A 19009-nucleotide genomic window follows, 5' to 3' on the forward strand; every position below is an offset into this window, starting at 1 on the left:
TAATCACAAAACAAAAAAGACAAGGAGGTTAATCACTGTCCAGTTCCAGTAATCATAATACCTATTGGAAATAATATATTAGGACTTCAGTGACAGCCGACCTGTATGACCAATGCCCACACACCGGTCAGACGAGGACAAGCTTCATCAATCACATCTGCGAATTCATTCAATCCTTAGATATGATTCATACATTTAGATGAAATGGAGCTCTTATTGATGGCCAATAACTGAAATAATGATAACATCATGCAGCATGAGGCAAAATCGATAGAAAGGGAGAATAACACAACCCCAGTGAGCTTTTAAAGCAACCTCTCCCCTCGTTCCTTTCCTGGGAAAAAAAATTACAGAGCTATATCTTTTAGCCCGAGTGGTTTATTCATGTTACAAAAGACAGGGCCTTGTTAGGGCAAGCAAATGCAAGAATGAGCATAATTAAGTTGTTGTTAACACTTCCTAACCATGCATCATGATTGCATGGGCTTGCAAAAACTCATCTGATGCACCAAAACATTGTTTGCCATAATGAAGTGGCTTTAATGAAAATTGCACTTCCCCAGAAAATTAAAAAGAATTGCTGTATAGAGAACTAACAAACCAAATAACTATATTAACGCTTTTCATGTGAGTAGAGTTTCCAACCAGTCCGAGATGTACTCGTACGCGACAAATGTGACTGCACCAGCAGGAGCAGATTTTATTAGCGATGGGAAGATGCCCTTGTAGAGACCTGGCCACCCTTCCACATGCAATATCTGCCATAGGGCATGATACATGTTCTTGTATGTCTGGTTCTCAACTCTTGCCCCATACTTTGGATGTCTCCGTAGACCTTCAATCTGCAGTAAGGAAAGCCCAATTTACAGTGCAGAACAAGAGAAAGCCCGAAATAAAGAATGGCATGCAGCATGGGAGACATATAACAGAAAAACTGTGCAAGAGAAACATGGGTTGACAAGCAGCAACATGGTTTCACGGTCACCATTGAAGTCAAAGCCTCCCAATTCATGGGAGATAATAGAGTATATTTTCAATAGAAACCTGAATTTGACCATGTGGATAAGGGTAGCAAAGGATAATCATGGATGACGTGAGGAGCCTCTTTTAAAGTGTTTGTGTCATTGAAAGGAGATGGAAGCAGTAGTAACCAGACATTAAGCATGGGACGCAGGAAGATAAATAATTTGAATGTGTACTGGCACCAGTTGTTCCACTTAATTCAGACATCAAAATTCAGATCAATTAGAAAAAATTTCATGGTACTAGAAACATAAAACTTCCATTAAATGTCTATTTTTGAACTATTTAATATCTCCTTGTTAGGATTCCTTAATTTTAGGAGTCCTTAATTTTAGGGATTTGATATTAATCTTTATTTTTTTATTTAAACTATCTTAGTTATGATAGGAGTTTTTGAGTTTTTCCTAATTATGTTAGGAGTCCTTGATGTAGTAAATTAAGAATTGTTATTTTTATTTTTGTTAGAAATCCTAATCATAGTTGACTAAGGATTAAATACTCTATATATATGTAATGCCTGTGGCTTATTTTTCTCAGGCAATCAAATACAACTCATAGCCTTAGGCCAACTTGGAGGTTGATCCTCTCGAAGTGATCAAAAGGAGGTTGATCCCCTCAAAGCGATCATATCTCTATCTATTTTCTTAGATAAAGCCCTAAGGTTTTATCATATTGTATCAGAGCAACCTTCCCAAAGTTCTTGTAGCATTTCCACGACGTTCCTAAAGTATTTGCAATGTTTCCTCGATGTTCCCTCAATCTCCTCTCCAATGCTGCCGTAGGCCCTAATGCCCGCACCGCCAACGACCACTTCACCTTCAACACCAAGTAGTGCTCATGCCCTTGGGAATTGTAGATCTACAATCATACACAATAACTATTGATACTTCTATGAACTTAGGAATTGCAGATCTACAATCATACACAATAACTACAGATACTTCTATGAAATCTCAATTTGAAGCCTTGGAAGCAAAAATTGAGAATAGGTTGCAAGAAACTCTCAATGATTTCAAAAAGAGTTAGCTTGAGAGTTTTAGCAAAAATCAACAAGATGAAAATTCGACTTCTGCTAGTAAAACAGCTAAACCGATCTGAAGTTACAGGAAGAGGTTACTAAGAGCATGACAATGGTCATCCTCGTATGAAAGTAGAATTTCCTAGATGGGACAATAGAGATCCGACCGATTGGATTTTTCGAGCAGAGAAATTTTTTCGTTTTATAAAACTCCAGAAGATACTAAAGTGGAAATAGTTTCAATCTAACTGGATGTGGATGCTATTTAATGGTATAATTGGCATGAAACCTGTCATAGAGTTCCCTCATGGGCGCAATTTAAGAAAAGGCTTTTTGTTCATTTTGGACCATACGAATATGAGAATGTTGATGGGTAGCTTGCCAAGATTCACCAAACTTATACGGTGTTACAGTATCAAAGTCGATTTGAACAACTATTAAATCGAGCTAAAGATTAGACTGAAAAGGCAATTTGTGGGAACATTCATTGAAGGGCTTAATTCAGACATTCGTTATAAAATTAAGGCTCGCTAACCTCACACTATAACAACTGCAAGTTCTTTAACATGACTGCATGAAGAAAAAATTAACATGAAAAATCGTCGAACCAAGAGTGTTAATAAACAGGTAACTAGCAAGTCCACTACTCCAACCATTCGTAATCGGAATCCTAATGTTGAAGATTGACCCAAGAGGAACTCAAAGAACGATCAACAAAAAGTTTGTATTGGCATTATGATGAAAAGTGGACTAGGGAGCATCAATGCAAGCAAGAAAAACTTTAGATAATTGAACCAATTGAGAGGAACCAGAGATTGAGGTTGTAGACTCTAATAATAAAGGTACTAATAATAATGAGATTATTGAACCTGTCACACATTGTTCATGCATTAGCTAGCTATTATAATCTTTAAACTATGAAAGTTGAAGGGCTTTTTGAAAAGTCGGTCTATTACTATTTTGATTGATACTAGTAGCACCGGCACTTTTATGGATATCGAGGTTGCTGCGCAATTGACCTATCGCATTAAACATTGTGATAAGTTCGAGGTAAAGGTTGCTGATGGGCAAATTTTAACTTATGATAATAAGTGTTCTAAAGCCTTGTTATGCGAAGGCAAAAATTACTTGTGGATTTTTTCTTACTATCATTGGAGGACTATGAGGTTGTGCTTGAAATTAAGTGGCTATTAACTCTAGACGATATCTCTTGAAATTTTTCTAAATTAATTATAATTTTTTTTGTCAAAGGAAAACAAGTGATCATAAAGGGAAAGCATGGTAGTAAAGTCACCGCTCAGCCAGAGCTCGGAGACCGAGCCTAGGTGGTGCCACCTCCTGGCTGGGGCGGTTGCACCGCCCAGTCTCGCTCGGAGACTGAGCCCAGGCGGTGCCACCGCCTGGCTTGGGCGGTTCAACCGCCTGGCAGAAATCAAGGTCCGAATGGGTTGATCCATTCGGCCCAATTTGGGTTTTTCAAGGGCCCAATTGCCCCAAAATTAAGTTAATGGGATCACCTCCCATTTCCAACTTAATCATTGTGCTAACTACGATATTCTCTAAGACATTTACTACAACTTGCTCCGGTGCGTCAATCGCTTCTTCCGGCGAGCTTCCGGCGAACTTCCGTCGATCATCCGATGAACCCTCGGTGATGCTCCTGCGGACTTCCGGCAAACTCCTGGACTTGCGACGATCCACTTGGCGAGTTCTGACGAGCTTCTTTGGCAAGCTTATGGACTTCTCGGATTTGTTCCCGCAGAACCTCCGACGACTGTCCGAACTTCCGTCGAACTCTCGAACTCCCAACGTGATCATTGTCTTGACTCCGGCGCAACTCCTGCTGCATATCTTACTTTCATCGTAGTTAATCCTGCTGATTATTGTCTTAGATAACAAATGACAATTGACTTCATCATCAAAATCCGAGATTCAACAGTTCTCGCTTTACTAGATTTTAACATGTTATTCATGATTGAATCTTATACTTCTGGAGCAGGTATTAGAGCTATACTAATACAAGAAGGTCGTCCAATTGCTTATACTAGCAAGGCACTTTCCCCATCTCATTTATGTTTATCTATTTATAATAAGAAGATGTTAGCCATTGTTCATGTAGTCACTAAGTGGAGGCCTTACTTAATTGGTCGACGATTTCAAATACACACTAATCACAAAAACCTAAAATATTTTCTTGAGCAAAGGATTTCTTCTTTAGATCAGCAAAAATGGGTCACTAAGCTATTGGGTTTTGACTACAAAATTATTTTCAAGGGGAGTGAGAATTTAGTTGTAAATGCACTTTCTCTCTTTCCAGAGCAAAAGCTTAACTAGTGGCTATTTCTATTTCTACTTGTAAAACGCTAGAACTTATTAGGAGTTAATGGTTAGATAATCCTGAAGTTCAAGATGTTATTAAAAAGCTAGAAGAAGATCCAACTTTTATTCTTAATTACAGTTGGGATCTCATAGATTTGCGCTACAAGGGCAGAATTGTCTTGGCACCAAATTCTTCTTGCCAGAACATAATTTTGAAGGAGTTTCATTGATGATCAACACATCTGTCAACCTTTTTATTGAAAGGGTACAAAGAAAACCATCAAGAAGTTTGTTGCAAAATGTGATGATTGCTAGCGCAACAAAGGTGAGATAGTTGCTACCCCTGGTTTGCTTTATTCTCTTCCTATTCCTGATGATGCTTGGATTGATATATCCATGGAATTTATTAATGGACTTCCACCATCTCAAGGTAAAACCATCATCTTTGTGGTTGTTGATCGTCTTACAAAATATGCTCGTTTTTGTGTTATACGACATTCTTATACTACTACAAGTGTTGCTCGCAATTTTGTTGAAAATATAGTGAAGTTGCATGAAATTACATATTACATTGTTAGTGATCGAGATAAAGTTTTTACTAACACCTTTTGGAAAGAGCTCTTTTGCTTACAGGATACCTAGTTGAATATGAGTATTGTTTATCACCCGCAAACAGATTGGCAGACTGAAGTAGTGAACAAGGAATGAGTGGATGAAATGACTTCCTTGGGTAGAATGGTGGTACAATATCACTTATCACTCTTATACTAAAATGACTCCTTTTGAGGCGGTTTATAGTCGACCCTTCTTCCATGATTACAAAATATATGCCTAGTTCTTCTAAGGTTGATCAAGTGGACAAGGAATGCTTGATAGGGATAAGATTATTCAACTTCTAAGAGATAATCTCAGTCTCATATGCTAAAATGAAGCAACAAGCTGATAAGAATTGTAGTGAGCGGGAGTTTGCAGTGGACGATTGAGTTTTCCTTCGACTTCAACCCTACAAGCAAAACTTCTACAAAAGGTTCGATCTTCTATGAAGCTATCTCTTCGATTCTTTGGGCCTTATAAGGTGTTGGAACATATTGGCCCAGTTGCTTATTGCTTGGACTTGCCAACAAGCTCTAGGATACATCCAGTTTTTCATGTTTTTTACTTTAAAAAGAAGTTAGGTGAGGATGATGTGGTGCAACACCATTTACCACATATTTCTTCTACTAGTAAGGTTTAAACCCTGCCTCAAGCCATACTTGATCGACGTATTATGATGCGTTATAGATACCTTGTCACCGAGGTGCTTGTTCAATGGGTCAACTTACTAATTGAAGATACCATTTTGGAGTCTTACAAAGCATTAGAGAAGTTTCCAAAATTTATTGCTACTCAACCTGGAGGACAAAGCTATTTTAGAGAGGCAAGAAATGTTAAGGTTCCTTAATTTTAAGAGTCCTTAATTATAGGGATTTGATATTAACCTTTATTTTCCTATTTAGTTTTTCTTAGTTATGGTAAGAGTTTCTAAATTTTTCCTAATTATGTTAGGAGTCCATTGATGTAGCAAATTAGGAATTGTTATTTTTATTTTTGTCAGAAATCCTAGTCCTAGTTGACTAAGGATTACATAACTTAATATATATGTAATGCTTTTGACTTATTTTTCTCAAGCAATCAAATACAACTCAAAGCCTTAAGCCAACTTAGAGATTGATCCCCTCGAAGCAATCAAATCCTTATCTATTTTCTTAGATAAAGCCCTAGGGTTTTATCACTCCTTTAGTTAATATCTGCTTCAAAGTGCACTCGGTGGCCTTCATGAATAAACACTTCAAAGAATCAGTTGTTCTTTTATGCAAACAGATGTTATTTCAACTTAATATATACAAACATTTCTCACTCTATGCCACAACATGGCTCATGGTTCTAACATGCTCTGATGGCAAATTACTACTAATTTTTATGTTACGTAACTGTCCAATTTTCTTATGACAAAAAATGCCTGCTTGAAAATGATGATAATACACCTGCCATTAAATTATTCTGAAAAAAATAAACATAGTATTCAAAGGAACCTTTTTAAAAGTTTTAAGAAACCCAAAAAGCTTAGAATAGTATCTATTATTAACTAGTTCAAGTTGAACTGATCAACATTATATATTATATTAAGTTGGTAAATTCAAACAATATTGATTGCCACAGAAAAGGAGATGCACAACCTCTGTCGAATGTGAAGCAGTATCATATATTAGTTTTTACTAAAAGGAGCAAGCAGAAAAATTATCTAAATAATGTCAAAAGTAATAAACCTTTATGAAAAGTAATGAAACAAGATATTAAGGAGCTTGGCCTCAATCTTTGACCAACTAATGATAAATGGGATTATGCAAAGCTAGAAAGACCCTTGAAGTAGTGTCCATTGACAAGGATCTAGATTGGTTGTATCAAGCATTTTGGGCCATCTAGCATTACATTAAGGTGACCTATGGAGTAACCTGGAATCTCTTTTTGACCACATCAAGAGGGTGACAAATGGCTTTCGCACACGTTCCAGCTGCAAACCCACATAGAAACAACTGGAAGCTAGAGAGAGAATCATCTGGCCTCATTGAGCTAATATTGGAAAATCTGTATCTGTTCCACGCCTGTATGTAGGAAAAAATGGAATTCTAGTTACAACCATTGAATAAAATAACATGCAACACATTGTAAGATAAATTAAAAGTCATGCAAAATCTTATATAAGTCAATGTTACCCTTCGATCTTATGCTTTGAGCCCAAGGATGAATGATTCTAGTGTTGGTAGTAGAATGGTGAAACCAAATTGTTAAACATGCGCAAGCTATAGAAACATATATTTTAAAGAAAAACATACCCAATGCACGAGGCTCCCGCAATATGGGGTCTAGGAAGGGTCAATGTACGCAGCCTTATCTTTAAATATTAAAAAAGATTATTTTTGTAACTCGAACCTTGGTCTCCCAAGTCGCAATGGAGCAACCTTATCATTGTACCAAGACTCACCCTCAAACTTACATATATTTATATATATGCAATTCTGTAAGAACACTTTCACAAGGCACAAATAGCTAATCATAACCTGGGTAAAGTACTGGCAGCTTTTATTCTTATCTACAATGTTCTAATATGGCAAAATTTAATAGATTGGAAAACCTGGATTAGCTGAAAAGAAACTGTTATGACCATATACAAATTTTCCCTCCCTCATCATAAGCCTCTTCTCAGTTCAATAATGGGACTAATCAGGGTATCACATCAAACAAATCAAGGGCAAATATTCTGCTCAAAATGCTAATGATCTCATGTCCACTATAATCACCTAACTAGAGCCCAACACTTATCTTGATCTATGCTTGCAACTCTGCTACATTTCAATTGAGTAGGAATGAATATAATGACTAGGAAGTTATTAGGGAGTTCCTCTCATATCTAACTTTAAGCAACTAATACGCATTATCATAAGAGTACTTCACGTTTCTCTTTGAGGAAACAGACATGCTATAAGTATGCAAAAAAAGGACTTGAGACAGAGGACACCTCTTACTTTATTTTCTTGCTGTTCTAATTCCCAAACTTGTGGAAAAGAAATTTCCTTAAGGATTTGATTGGAGCATTTGGCATATGACAACCAACAGAAGGATTTTGATTGTGGAGAGACACAAAATTTGACATGACAAATGCACCTTAAAATGGAACGAGTGCTTGGCTTCCGTTGATATCAAGTTAGACCTTTCTTGATCTACAAAGCAAGGTTTAAAATTTGTATTTTTTTTTCTATGTAATGGCAGCTGTTGGCAATATGGAAGTTGAAAAGGATGGCATCCTGATGCTCCAAAGGCCATCTTGATCTATGGTAGGGTTCGATACACATCAATGTTGGCCCATGAAAATGTTCAGAAACTGGCTAGTTCATGGACTGTTGGTTGCCTGCATAGAGCACCATATCATTCAAAAGTTGGATTCCTTTTTCCATGTAATGCTAGATGTTGGCAATATGGAAGTTGATAATGATGGAATCTTGATACTCTAATTCTGGGCTAACATGGTTGTAGGGTCATGTGGAGAACAACATAATAGGCTAATGTACTGTTCGAGGCTAGAGTTTCATTAAACAGGAGCCATATGGCCACATTTGGATGTGGTGTTCCTCTTTACTGCACACTTATCCTCTAATTCTGCAAAATAAAACTAGTAAGTTTACTTTCAAGTAATCTTCAAACCTCCAAGTCATTAGAAACTCACATACTTATTGCCAGGGGTAAGGAGTTGGTATGGCCTCGCCTTGGTATGGTGTAGAGACAGAATTAAACACTTCTTCCCCCACTGCCTTAGGATTTAAGCTTTGGATCCTCAAGTTGTGCTCCCCTAGTTCATCCTCTAGGAGAAAGCTTCTGTGACAAACCATTTGTCACATCACTATCACCATCCGAAGTCCTATGTCCCACCTAGTCCTATCCCACCCTCCCTCACCTTCTGACCTCTTCAGTCCCCTCCTCTCTTTGAACTCAATCTATAGGGAGAAATGAAGCATCCTTGCTTGTTTCCTCTCTGGCTTCCTCCGTGAATTATCCAGATCTGTTTATGAAAATACAACACTGAAGATATAGAAAAAAGAGTTCTTTTGGTAACAAAGATGATCGTGCTGGACTCTCAGACAAGAACCAAGCTCTTAGTACCTGCCTTGAAAATTGTTGGTAAGTTAAGGATGTTCTTACGGCATTAGCAATGACTATAGTAGTTGACAAACCCTTCAACAGCCAACTTGAAAGTCTGTCAATAGTAGCCTTGGCACAAAGTTTTGTTGGTTTATGGTCTATGCCAGATGGTTTCCCTAAATAATTTGATGCACTTCCTCAAGGACAACCCCTTTGATCTTAGGCACTTGAAGTATGACAATATGTAAAACCACTAGTAGAGTTTCCCATTAATCCAAATAAAGTGTGATACTTGTCAAATGAGTTTCCAAGCTTACAGGAAGCCTTCGGGCAAGGCTCCATCTCACAAATAGACAACAACAGAATCAATGTTTTAAAATGCTGTAGTAAACCACACAATCAAGGTACAACACTACATTTGCAGTACGCAAAGACTATATGAGGTTCAATTAGAATATTCAAAAATATTAGATTACGTGTACCTAGAGACACAAAATCAAGACTACATAGTTAGTGGTAAAAATATACCAAGGCCAAATAATAGAATGCCAATTATCCTCACTTTCGATAGTAGTTAATTAAAGATGTAAAAGATGGGTTAAGGTTTCAACAATAAATGTTACATTATCATTGACCATATATAACAGTTAAGAATAATAGTAAAAGTTGAAACAATCCCATTGAGGAAATACAAACAAATTTTTGTGATCTCATTTTCTTGCTTATGCGCACCACTTATGTGCTATAAATTTTGCTTACACAATAACACCATACATCAAGGCTGCATGGCCTTATGAACATGACTGCATACACATGCAAATTACATTTTAAAACATTGGACAGGATACATTCAGAAATAATATCCTCCAAACTTCTCAAGAACTTGAACCAAGATTGATTGTTGATGATACAGATAATCATAGTATTTTCTGCTGCATTTCAAACTTTCAAAATTTAACAGCCATCACCTTGGCTCTGCTAGATCTTTGATCATACAAGTACCTATGCCCCATTCTCACCCTAACCATTGTTACCAATCAAATGTTTGTTGATTCTCACTCAGTTATGTTAACTGCAGTTCAATTAGAAAGGCATTGTGGTTGGCCATGGAGGCCTTAGAACTGAAATAAAGGGTGTCTCAGGCCACGAAGCTACCCAGAGTAGCTAGAATGAGGCAGCCCCCAAGTGAGCAATTTGTTATCAATGTACACAGTCCATGTTGGTATGATTTAAAAGTGGACGAATTAGTGTCAAATAAGTAACAAGCCGATGGTTGAAATTGGCTGCTTAGAAAGAGTTTCTTATTGGGTTGCAACTTGGTGATTGATCATATTATTAATAATCCGAAATAGGTCAATCAAAGACCTTTTGGTATCTGAAAAACCATTATGTTCTAAAATGTTCTCAAGAAAAGAAGGCACCTTGTAGATCATGAACAAGGATTTTCATGGCCCATTAAATCTTTAGACATCATAAATGGTTCTGTGGAATTCAATCTACCATGTTGTGAAACCTCTTTAAAGTTTAGCTTGACGTTAAGAAGCACATAAGTTTTTCTTTTCAAATAAAACACTAAGCATCACTCAAAAAAGTGATTACAGATATGATAGAGAGAGGGGCAATGGTAGAGGCTGATTCCCAACTATTGGTGAGGCTCTGACATGCCAGAAAGTGAGAGTAACCACTAGAGCAACAGGGAATATGACAATAACTAACTGCGGTGACCTCGGCCATAAACAAAATGTCCCGAAAGAGAGAAGATAGGTACCAAGGTACCTTAATTACATTAGAGACATAGTTGATGCAGTTCATAGAGTCAGAGAGGATCAAAATGCATCAAAGACCAAGCATCTGTGCTTGCTGGAGCCTCTTAGGGATGGCAACACCTTCAGCTTGAGTGGAGGAAGCGACAAAACATGAAGAACATCCAGCTGCAATCAAGTTGCCCTGTACATCCCTGATAGTATTTCCATAGCCTGCATTGTGTTGGTTAGGTAAAAAAGCTCTATCGCATTCAAGAACAAAATCATGCAGAGGAACAGTGGAAGTGGTTTTAGTATTGATGGACAAGTTCCCCTCACATCTCTTGTTGATTGACGGAGGTCATTGGTGGAAATCGCCACCTTCCTCCATAATGAAGAAGCTTCGATTTGGAAGTTGCAAAAGCAGGAGTTGTTGTGATTTAACTAGAGATGCCAAAGTGAAAGGCCAATGATACTTCATAGATCATAATCTGGAATAAGGTTGGAAGGATGTGTTTCAAGAAGCCAGGAGCATTGATGCCAAGTTTCAGAGAGAGTGAAGTTAGCTTGTAGGTGATTTTGAGCGATTATCCAGAATTCTCGAGCAAGCTCACATTCGTAGAAGACATGTCAAGGAGAGCCAGAGTACTGCTTGCAAACATGACAATTATCAGTTTGGGAATGGAGTATTCTAGAGATGTAACTAGAGGTAGGCAATCTGTTGAGCAAAAGTTGCCAAAGGAATATCTTCGTTTTGAGATAAACATTTAGGCTCCACATAACCCTCCATCTAGGCTAATCATCTTCATCTTTCTGGCCCTCTTTTCTCAAAAATTGGTAAGCACTTTTAATAGAAGCTTGACCGTTTGGAGTAAAGGACCATACCCAAGAGTCATCATCAGGGTGGGCTGAAATATAGAAGCTTTGAATCATCTGAATTATTAGGAAATGAAACAATCTTTGAAGAATGTGGGGATTCGAATGATTTCCCATTAGGAGAGTTGAGATTTTTTTGGTTGACTGGGGGGTATCAGGGTTGAAGAAGGTTGGCCATTTGGAGAGTTGGAGATCAAAGGGTCAACTAGAATGGAGGTGTTCCTGGCATTTCCAATGTGTTTCCTAAGGCCAGTTTTGATATGGTCAGTAAGAGAGCGAGGGTTCTTCCAATTAACAGAGTCGATGGCTTTGGGTTTGGTTTGCCAAAGGTACGAGGTAACCATATTTCTTAGTGAGAATTTGAACCCAAAGAGTATTTGTCTTGATTTAGAAGGGGGATGAGACGTTTGGCACATATGGCTTTCTTGATGGTGAGGATATTTCGGATACGTAAACCTCCACTAGCTTTGGTGGTTACAATCCGGTCCCAACCAATAAGGTTGATCTTTTTTGTGTGTGGGGGTTTGAATGCCAAAATAATTCTCTAGAAATCTTGATGATTCGATTAAGGATTTTGTAAGAAATTTTCATATTCAAAAGAAAGTGAGTTGGAATGGAATTGGTCAGAGTTTATAAGAATAGTTTTGCCAGCTTGTGTAATCAAGCTTTTGAACCATCCTTGCATTCTCTGGTAGCATTGTCAACCAAGGAGTTTTGCAAACTCAGGAATTTAGGAAACAGATAAAAAGGATCCAAGGTATTTCATAGATCAACTACCAGTGTTTCAAGTTAGAAGGTAAGTGATTTTGTGTTTGACATCAGCAAGTCTGTTTTTGGGGAAGAATAACTCAAATTTGTGTTGGTTTATCTGAAGATTAGTGAAAGAAGAGTAGGTCTTAAGGATTCTTTGAAGATTAATACAGGTGTTGTTGGAACTTTTGAAAGTCATAATGATGTCATCAGCAAACATTAGATGTGAGATTTTTTATCCTGTTAACCAAGGAAATTATTAGGCCTCACCCTGAAGGCATATTTGGCTGAATTAACTTTTTTAGCAGCCCACACACCTTGTTGGGTGTTGAACATCTCTTAGAGGTCGACTAGTTGTCTCTTTAACTGTAGTACATTCAATGAGAATGTCATTGGTGTACGCTTCAAAGTCAAAGGTAATTGAACTTTGATTTATTCCTCCAATCCATTATTGACAACGTATGGTAATGTCATTCCAATATGATATGTGCATCCTCATCGGTATCATCCAAGGTCAAATAAACTTTGATCAATTTATGTGCCTTTACTCAGAAACCGATGGGACAATCCTACTCGGCCAAATTTGGTTGATTTTCACCATTAGATAATTTTAAGAATATCAAAAGAAGAAAGAAAAGTGAGGAGTCGAAAGGGAATGAATAGGGCTAAGTTGCGATAAAAGGAAAACAAAAAATTTGTGACTATAATAATGTTTTAATCAAGGTATGCAATACCGTACCGGTGTTTCGAGGTTGACTCGGTACGATACGGTACCAGCATACCGAGCGGTACATCAGGGCGTACCGAGTGGTACACCAGGGCGTACCGAGCGATACACCAGGGTGTACCGAACAGTTTTATATATTTTCTTCCTACTGTAGCACTGTAGCATTGCTACAATATAGAACTGTAGCGCTGCTATAGTGTAATATTGTAGCACTATAGCATGTTCCATCCGGTACCAAGCGGTCCGCGTACCGGTATGCCGTCGAACCGGTACGTACCACCCGTACCGAGCGGTAACATTCGGTATTGCATACCATGGTTCTAATTACCCTTTTGTTATAACCAATGCATATGTTGTCTACCACCATTGTTGCAATATCTCCATCCACTATCATGTAACATACAAAGAAAAGAGTCTAAAGAGAGAAAAGGATATAAATAATCTGTGATCCCACAAGGATAAAAATAACCCATGACCTCATAAGGATAGAAATAGCCTGTAACCCCATCAGGATACAAATAATCCATGACATTGTAAGCATACACAGGGAAGTAGCCACAGGGAATAGAGATGTCATAAGATTCAAAGTTGATCTCAAACCCTCTTTATTTGATTCGCACTACCCTACAATTCACTTGGATGATGATTAGAGAAACATTAGGGCCACAAAAGGGACTTATCTTTAAACCTATAGGTCGATAATTTTTGGTGCAATATACAAGAGTTATTTACCTATAATAATATCATAATATGATATGATTATTTTTTTAATAATCCTATAATAGTATTTTTATTGAATTCCTTTATCTTTTATATACTTCTTTTAAAGATAGATTTCTACGAAATATGCATGTAAAGGACTTTTGAGCATTGTATGTTCTTATTTCCTAATTCTAATTTTTTTAGTGTTTTTATTTTTAAATATATCTATTAAAGTCTTTAATTTTGAATTACTTCATCTATCAGTTTTGATCCCATTGGTCCAATCTGACTGACACATAGGATCCAAGTCAAATCATCCCTAGCTGACACCCGTATTGTGAATGACACAGTCGGTGACCCCACTCAAACAATGAAACATCTGTAGTGCAAACCATGTTAGGTGAGCGGACAACATTTTCACCTCAAAATCTAAGCATATCAAGCTTTGATTTTATGAAGAAAAAGCATCCACGAAACTGGAAAATGCATATTCTACGGCCAACCTCAAACTCCTAGTCCACTCTCGAGGGTAAACTGCTCTTTTTCTTAAGATCTTTAAGTTAATAAAGTCAATGAATATGTGCATTAGATTTCTTAACGAGTACAAAACTTGCCAACCAACCTAAGTACAACTCCTTTCAAATGTAGTTGATCTTCTATGGGATCAACGTTTTGTGCTATCAGCTAGTTTTTTGGTTCAATTATTGAGCGAACAAGCAAGGACCAATGTGTCTACAATTGACAGGTCATACAAAGACTTCCAGGTTTTCCAATAACACTCATCATTCCTTAGGGTAGAACAGGAAGCAGAAGAGGGAAGATGAGATGAAAGAAAGACAAGAAGAATGTTATAGATGGGATGTTGTTATTGTTGCCTTTGTTATATGCTGCAACCACTGTATTTGATTTGATACAACTGTCACCTTACCCTAAGGAAAGAAAGTAACCTGCAAGAGATAAATAGGAAATTGAAGAAGAAAATCGAGGGGTAGATTTGATAGAAATTAGAAAAGAACTATAGACATATTTGTGGGATAAAATTTCAGACACATGCCCAGGAGGTTATAACACACATACATAGATTACTTGGACTTCAACATCTCTAAGCTAGCTGGCTAGCTGACTAGTTAAAAAGCTCAACGTCAGGGAAAAAATATAGATTGGAATACCCATCACAGGTTTGCTGTCCTACTCTTAGTTGACTCTCCGCCTGAATCACCCAAGCTGGTCGGTCAACCCCCACAGGTGGAGCCTCCATGTAAGGGATGTTTTGTACTATCAGCTAGTTTTTTGGTTCAATTATTGAGCAAACAAGCAAGGACCAATGTGTCTACAATTGACAGGTCATACAAAGACTTCCAGGTTTTCCTATAACACTCATCATTCCTTAGGGTAGAACAGGAAGCAGAAGAGGGAAGATGAGATGAAAGAAAGACAAGAAAATGTTATAGATGAGATGTTGTTATTGTTGCCTTTGTTATATGCTGCAACCACTGTATATGATTTGATACAACTGTCACCTTACCCTAAGGAAAGAAAGTATCCTGCAAGAGATAAATAGGAAAAATTGAAGAAGAAAGTCGAGGGGTAGATTAGATAGAAATTAGAAAAGAACTATAGACATATTTGTGGGATAAAATTTCAGACACATGCCCAAGAGGTATAACACACATACATAGATTACTTGGACGTCAACCTCTCTAAGCTAGCTGGCTAGCTGACTAGTTAGCTAGCTCAATGTCAGGGAAAAAATATAGATTGGAATACCCATCACAGGTCAGCTAGCTCAATGTCAGGGAAAAAATATAGATTGGAATACCCATCACAGGTTTGCTGTCCTACTTTTAGTTGACTCTCCGCCTGAATCACCCAAGCCGGTCGGTCAACCCCCACAGGTGGAGCCTCCATGTAAGGGATGGTTGGACCTAACTTTTGCATTCTAAGGTTCCTATTGGCATGAATCCTAGTTAACCTAAATTGATTAAGAGACATGAATTGCAATTGATTCAAAAGGAAAAATAAAAGAAAATCAGTCAATCCCCATTAATAGCCTAAATAGGAATCAGTACGATTGACTAGTCAAACCATGACCAAGTAAATTAGAACTCCCATATAATTTGTGAAAGAAATCATGCATGATGCAGGGGTTGAACAGATGTGGCAGGCCGCCAAGTAAATTAGAACTCCCATATAATTTGTGAAAGAAATCATGCATGATGCAGGGGTTGAACAGATGTGGCAGGCCGCTTCCCTAACTACTCAGGCTAAGTAAACATCCCATAAGGAATCGAACCTACTATATTAGGTTGGTCATGGCCTTAGTTTGGTTGACCCTTTTATGGGACAATGGAGGACCTCATTGCAGCCATATTAACAATTTGATAGCTGAGAAAGGCTACAACTTATCAATTCCTCCATCACTATATCCCCAAGTTGGAGAATCATGTAGTTGTCTCAATTCATCCTCTATACCATAAAGCATTTGCTCTATGTTACAACATAGCACTATAACTTATGTTTGTATTCTCCATTCACACGGTATGTTATCTATGTGATATTTCCATTGGTGTATGCAACTGATCTTCAATGAGCTTAAGTGGATAGATGGGTGTATGTCTAGTTCTCTATATGGCTTCGTGCTTGGATACATGAAACACAAAAAATCTTGGCATCATGTGGAAATTCCAAGTTGGAAGTCACTTGTCTATGCATAATAACACCTTAAAGCTCTATAGAACTTAGGAGATTGTTATACTATTCTAGCAGTATTCTTTACTTGTTTGTGCCTTCTCTCAACTTGGTACTAGCTACATCTTCTGAACAAAGGTTCACTTTCATGTACCAGTCAAGGCTTGAACCGGGCCAACAAGTACCGAGTTTCAGAAAAATCAGAAAAAAAAAGCCGGAAAAGAAAAAATACTGTCTGGTACTAGGTCTGTACCACCCAATTTACCCTGGTCTGTGTATTGATAGACTATTGGACCAGTAAATATCACTTGTACCATACCACCCAGTATTGCAAATCTTACTCTGAACTTTATGTCACAAAGCCCCATTTAAATCAGAAAATTTAACTTTTATCCATTGAAATTTCATGCCCTGGCCACATAATCTATCTGGAGGTTGTGTAACCAAGCATGCCAAAGTTCATCAACTATAGAATGACAATCTTTAATATTTAACTTTGCTTCAAGAGAAAATAAATCAACATAATTGGATCTAATAACATGTTTGTGAGGCAGTTTGAGATTCATCTAAAGCAATAAATAATATAAAGGCGATATTTCTCATATTTGACTTCAATATTGTTTTTCAACATAATTGATCGTAAATTCTCAACAAATGCTACTTTCAATTTGAAAAGTATTTTTCATTATAATAGCAATAAAGTTAAAAAAATTGTGAAATCACGTGTTATAATCATTAAAAATATCAATACATTTGAATACATCTAATATATACATAAGATATAATTTATAGATAACACTACATGTTTTCCAAATCATATGACAAATTTTATTATGTGATATGCAATAGACAGAACAAAATGATGTGGCTTCAAACTACAAACAGTACCTTCCTAGTTGACTTGGTCTATATATGGTGAGGCTTAGTCTATACATATAAGATATAACATACAAATAAATCTTAATGCTGAAAGAATATTAATTATTGATTTTAATTGGATCATGTATATGCATATATATACAAGCGTAAATAGAACCATGGTTAAAAACAATCAAAACGATATGTAGCAACAGTTTTTACTGGTCCGACCAAAGACCAGCACCCAAACCGGGCAAGGGCAATTAAGCTCAGTCTGATTAGGAAATTTATTTTTATTTTCTTTGCCTGGAGCCCTAGACAGTTAAAAATAGGAACAGCTATCAACAGCAAGTTCATTGCCAAGCCATCTTTTATAACAGAATTTCTTTTTCTTTTTTCATATGAACTCCTGAACAGCAGCAAACAATTATTTATTGTTCGTTATCAACAGCAAGTGCACTTTCATGTCCTCTTTTGAAATAATATTCTTTTATCTAACATGGAATCCTGGACAATAGAAAACAGCTATTTATTGTTGGCTGTCATAGTAGGAACATTTTCAGATCCTCTTCTCCAACAAATTTTTTTTCTGGGAATCTGGAGTCCTGGATGGCAAAAAACTCTTGTTGATAGTTACTGACAGGTGCATTTTTCAGGTCCTAATCTTCTTCCCCTCGTCTCCTCTTTCTTCCCCTTTGGTCCATACTGACTGGTGTTGCCAGTCACCTACAGTGTTGGCATATTGGTATATATCAAACCCACATCAGTTCGGATAAGTAGGGTCTTGGATCAAAACTTGAAACTATGAATAGAACCATTATTGGTTAGTGATATTTCAACTGGTAAGATTAATATTTTCAGTCCAAATGTAGCAACGTTGACAGGTTGATATGAGGACAATGTAAACTGTAATTAAGTTCTTGTTTCAAACATTTATGTTGATGCAATCTATTGAACACCGTCAATAGTAATTACATGCGAAACTTACACAATCAAACATTTCAAGAAATGAATAAAAATAACAGAAAATTCTTAATATTTACCATCATCCATCGCTTGAAAGTGTCGTATGATCCAAATTGCAGTCCAGCATAAGGAATGATCTCAACAAGTGTAGGTGAGAAGCCAGCATATAATCCTCGCACACCACGAGTTTTCATGATGTCAAGAAAAGCAGATCTCATGGTTGTATAAACCTATAGATTAACAAAAAAATTCTAACAGTCACCACCCACACTCATAATGCATTCATTACATAAATTGCATCTATTAAAAAAATCTCAAATCTTTACATGTTATCCAAAAACTCTTTTACAAAATAATTCAGATTCATTCATAGACACAGGAGAAACACTCCCTCAGAAAACACAATCTTGGGTACATCAAGATTACCTGTTTTGCCCAGACCGATAAATAACATGCAGTACATATTGGTCCGAGCATGAACCAATATATAGACCACCCCCGTTTCGGATGGTGGCACTCTTGCGTGTCATCCCCGCAAAGGGTCAGCCATTTTTGTGTGTCTATCACATATTGCACCATGTCGCCTCTTGGTGGTGTGCTAGCTGACACTTCGCACCACTCTGCAGAGCTAGAAAACCCCCACAATGGCTACCTGGATGACTTGTT

General features: G+C 37.2%; 1 protein-coding gene across 2 annotated transcripts in view; it reads right to left on the reverse strand.

Annotated features, from left to right (window-relative positions):
- Nucleotides 1-298: 298 nt before the first annotated feature.
- Nucleotides 299-19009, reverse strand: part of LOC135584575 (mitochondrial thiamine diphosphate carrier 2-like) — a 68063-nt gene continuing 49352 nt past the window's right edge. For both annotated transcript variants that reach the window (XM_065085654.1, XM_065085655.1), the window contains exons 5-7: nucleotides 18421-18573; nucleotides 6853-7002; nucleotides 299-842 (exon numbers count right to left, since the gene is read on the reverse strand). In XM_065085654.1, the coding sequence (XP_064941726.1) occupies nucleotides 624-842; nucleotides 6853-7002; nucleotides 18421-18573 (522 nt within the window). In that variant the 3' untranslated portion in view covers nucleotides 299-623. The remainder of the gene's footprint in view (nucleotides 843-6852; nucleotides 7003-18420; nucleotides 18574-19009) is intronic.

This window comes from Musa acuminata, chromosome BXJ1-10, assembly GCF_036884655.1.
Source record: "Musa acuminata AAA Group cultivar baxijiao chromosome BXJ1-10, Cavendish_Baxijiao_AAA, whole genome shotgun sequence".
NCBI classification, from domain to species: Eukaryota; Viridiplantae; Streptophyta; class Magnoliopsida; order Zingiberales; family Musaceae; genus Musa; species Musa acuminata.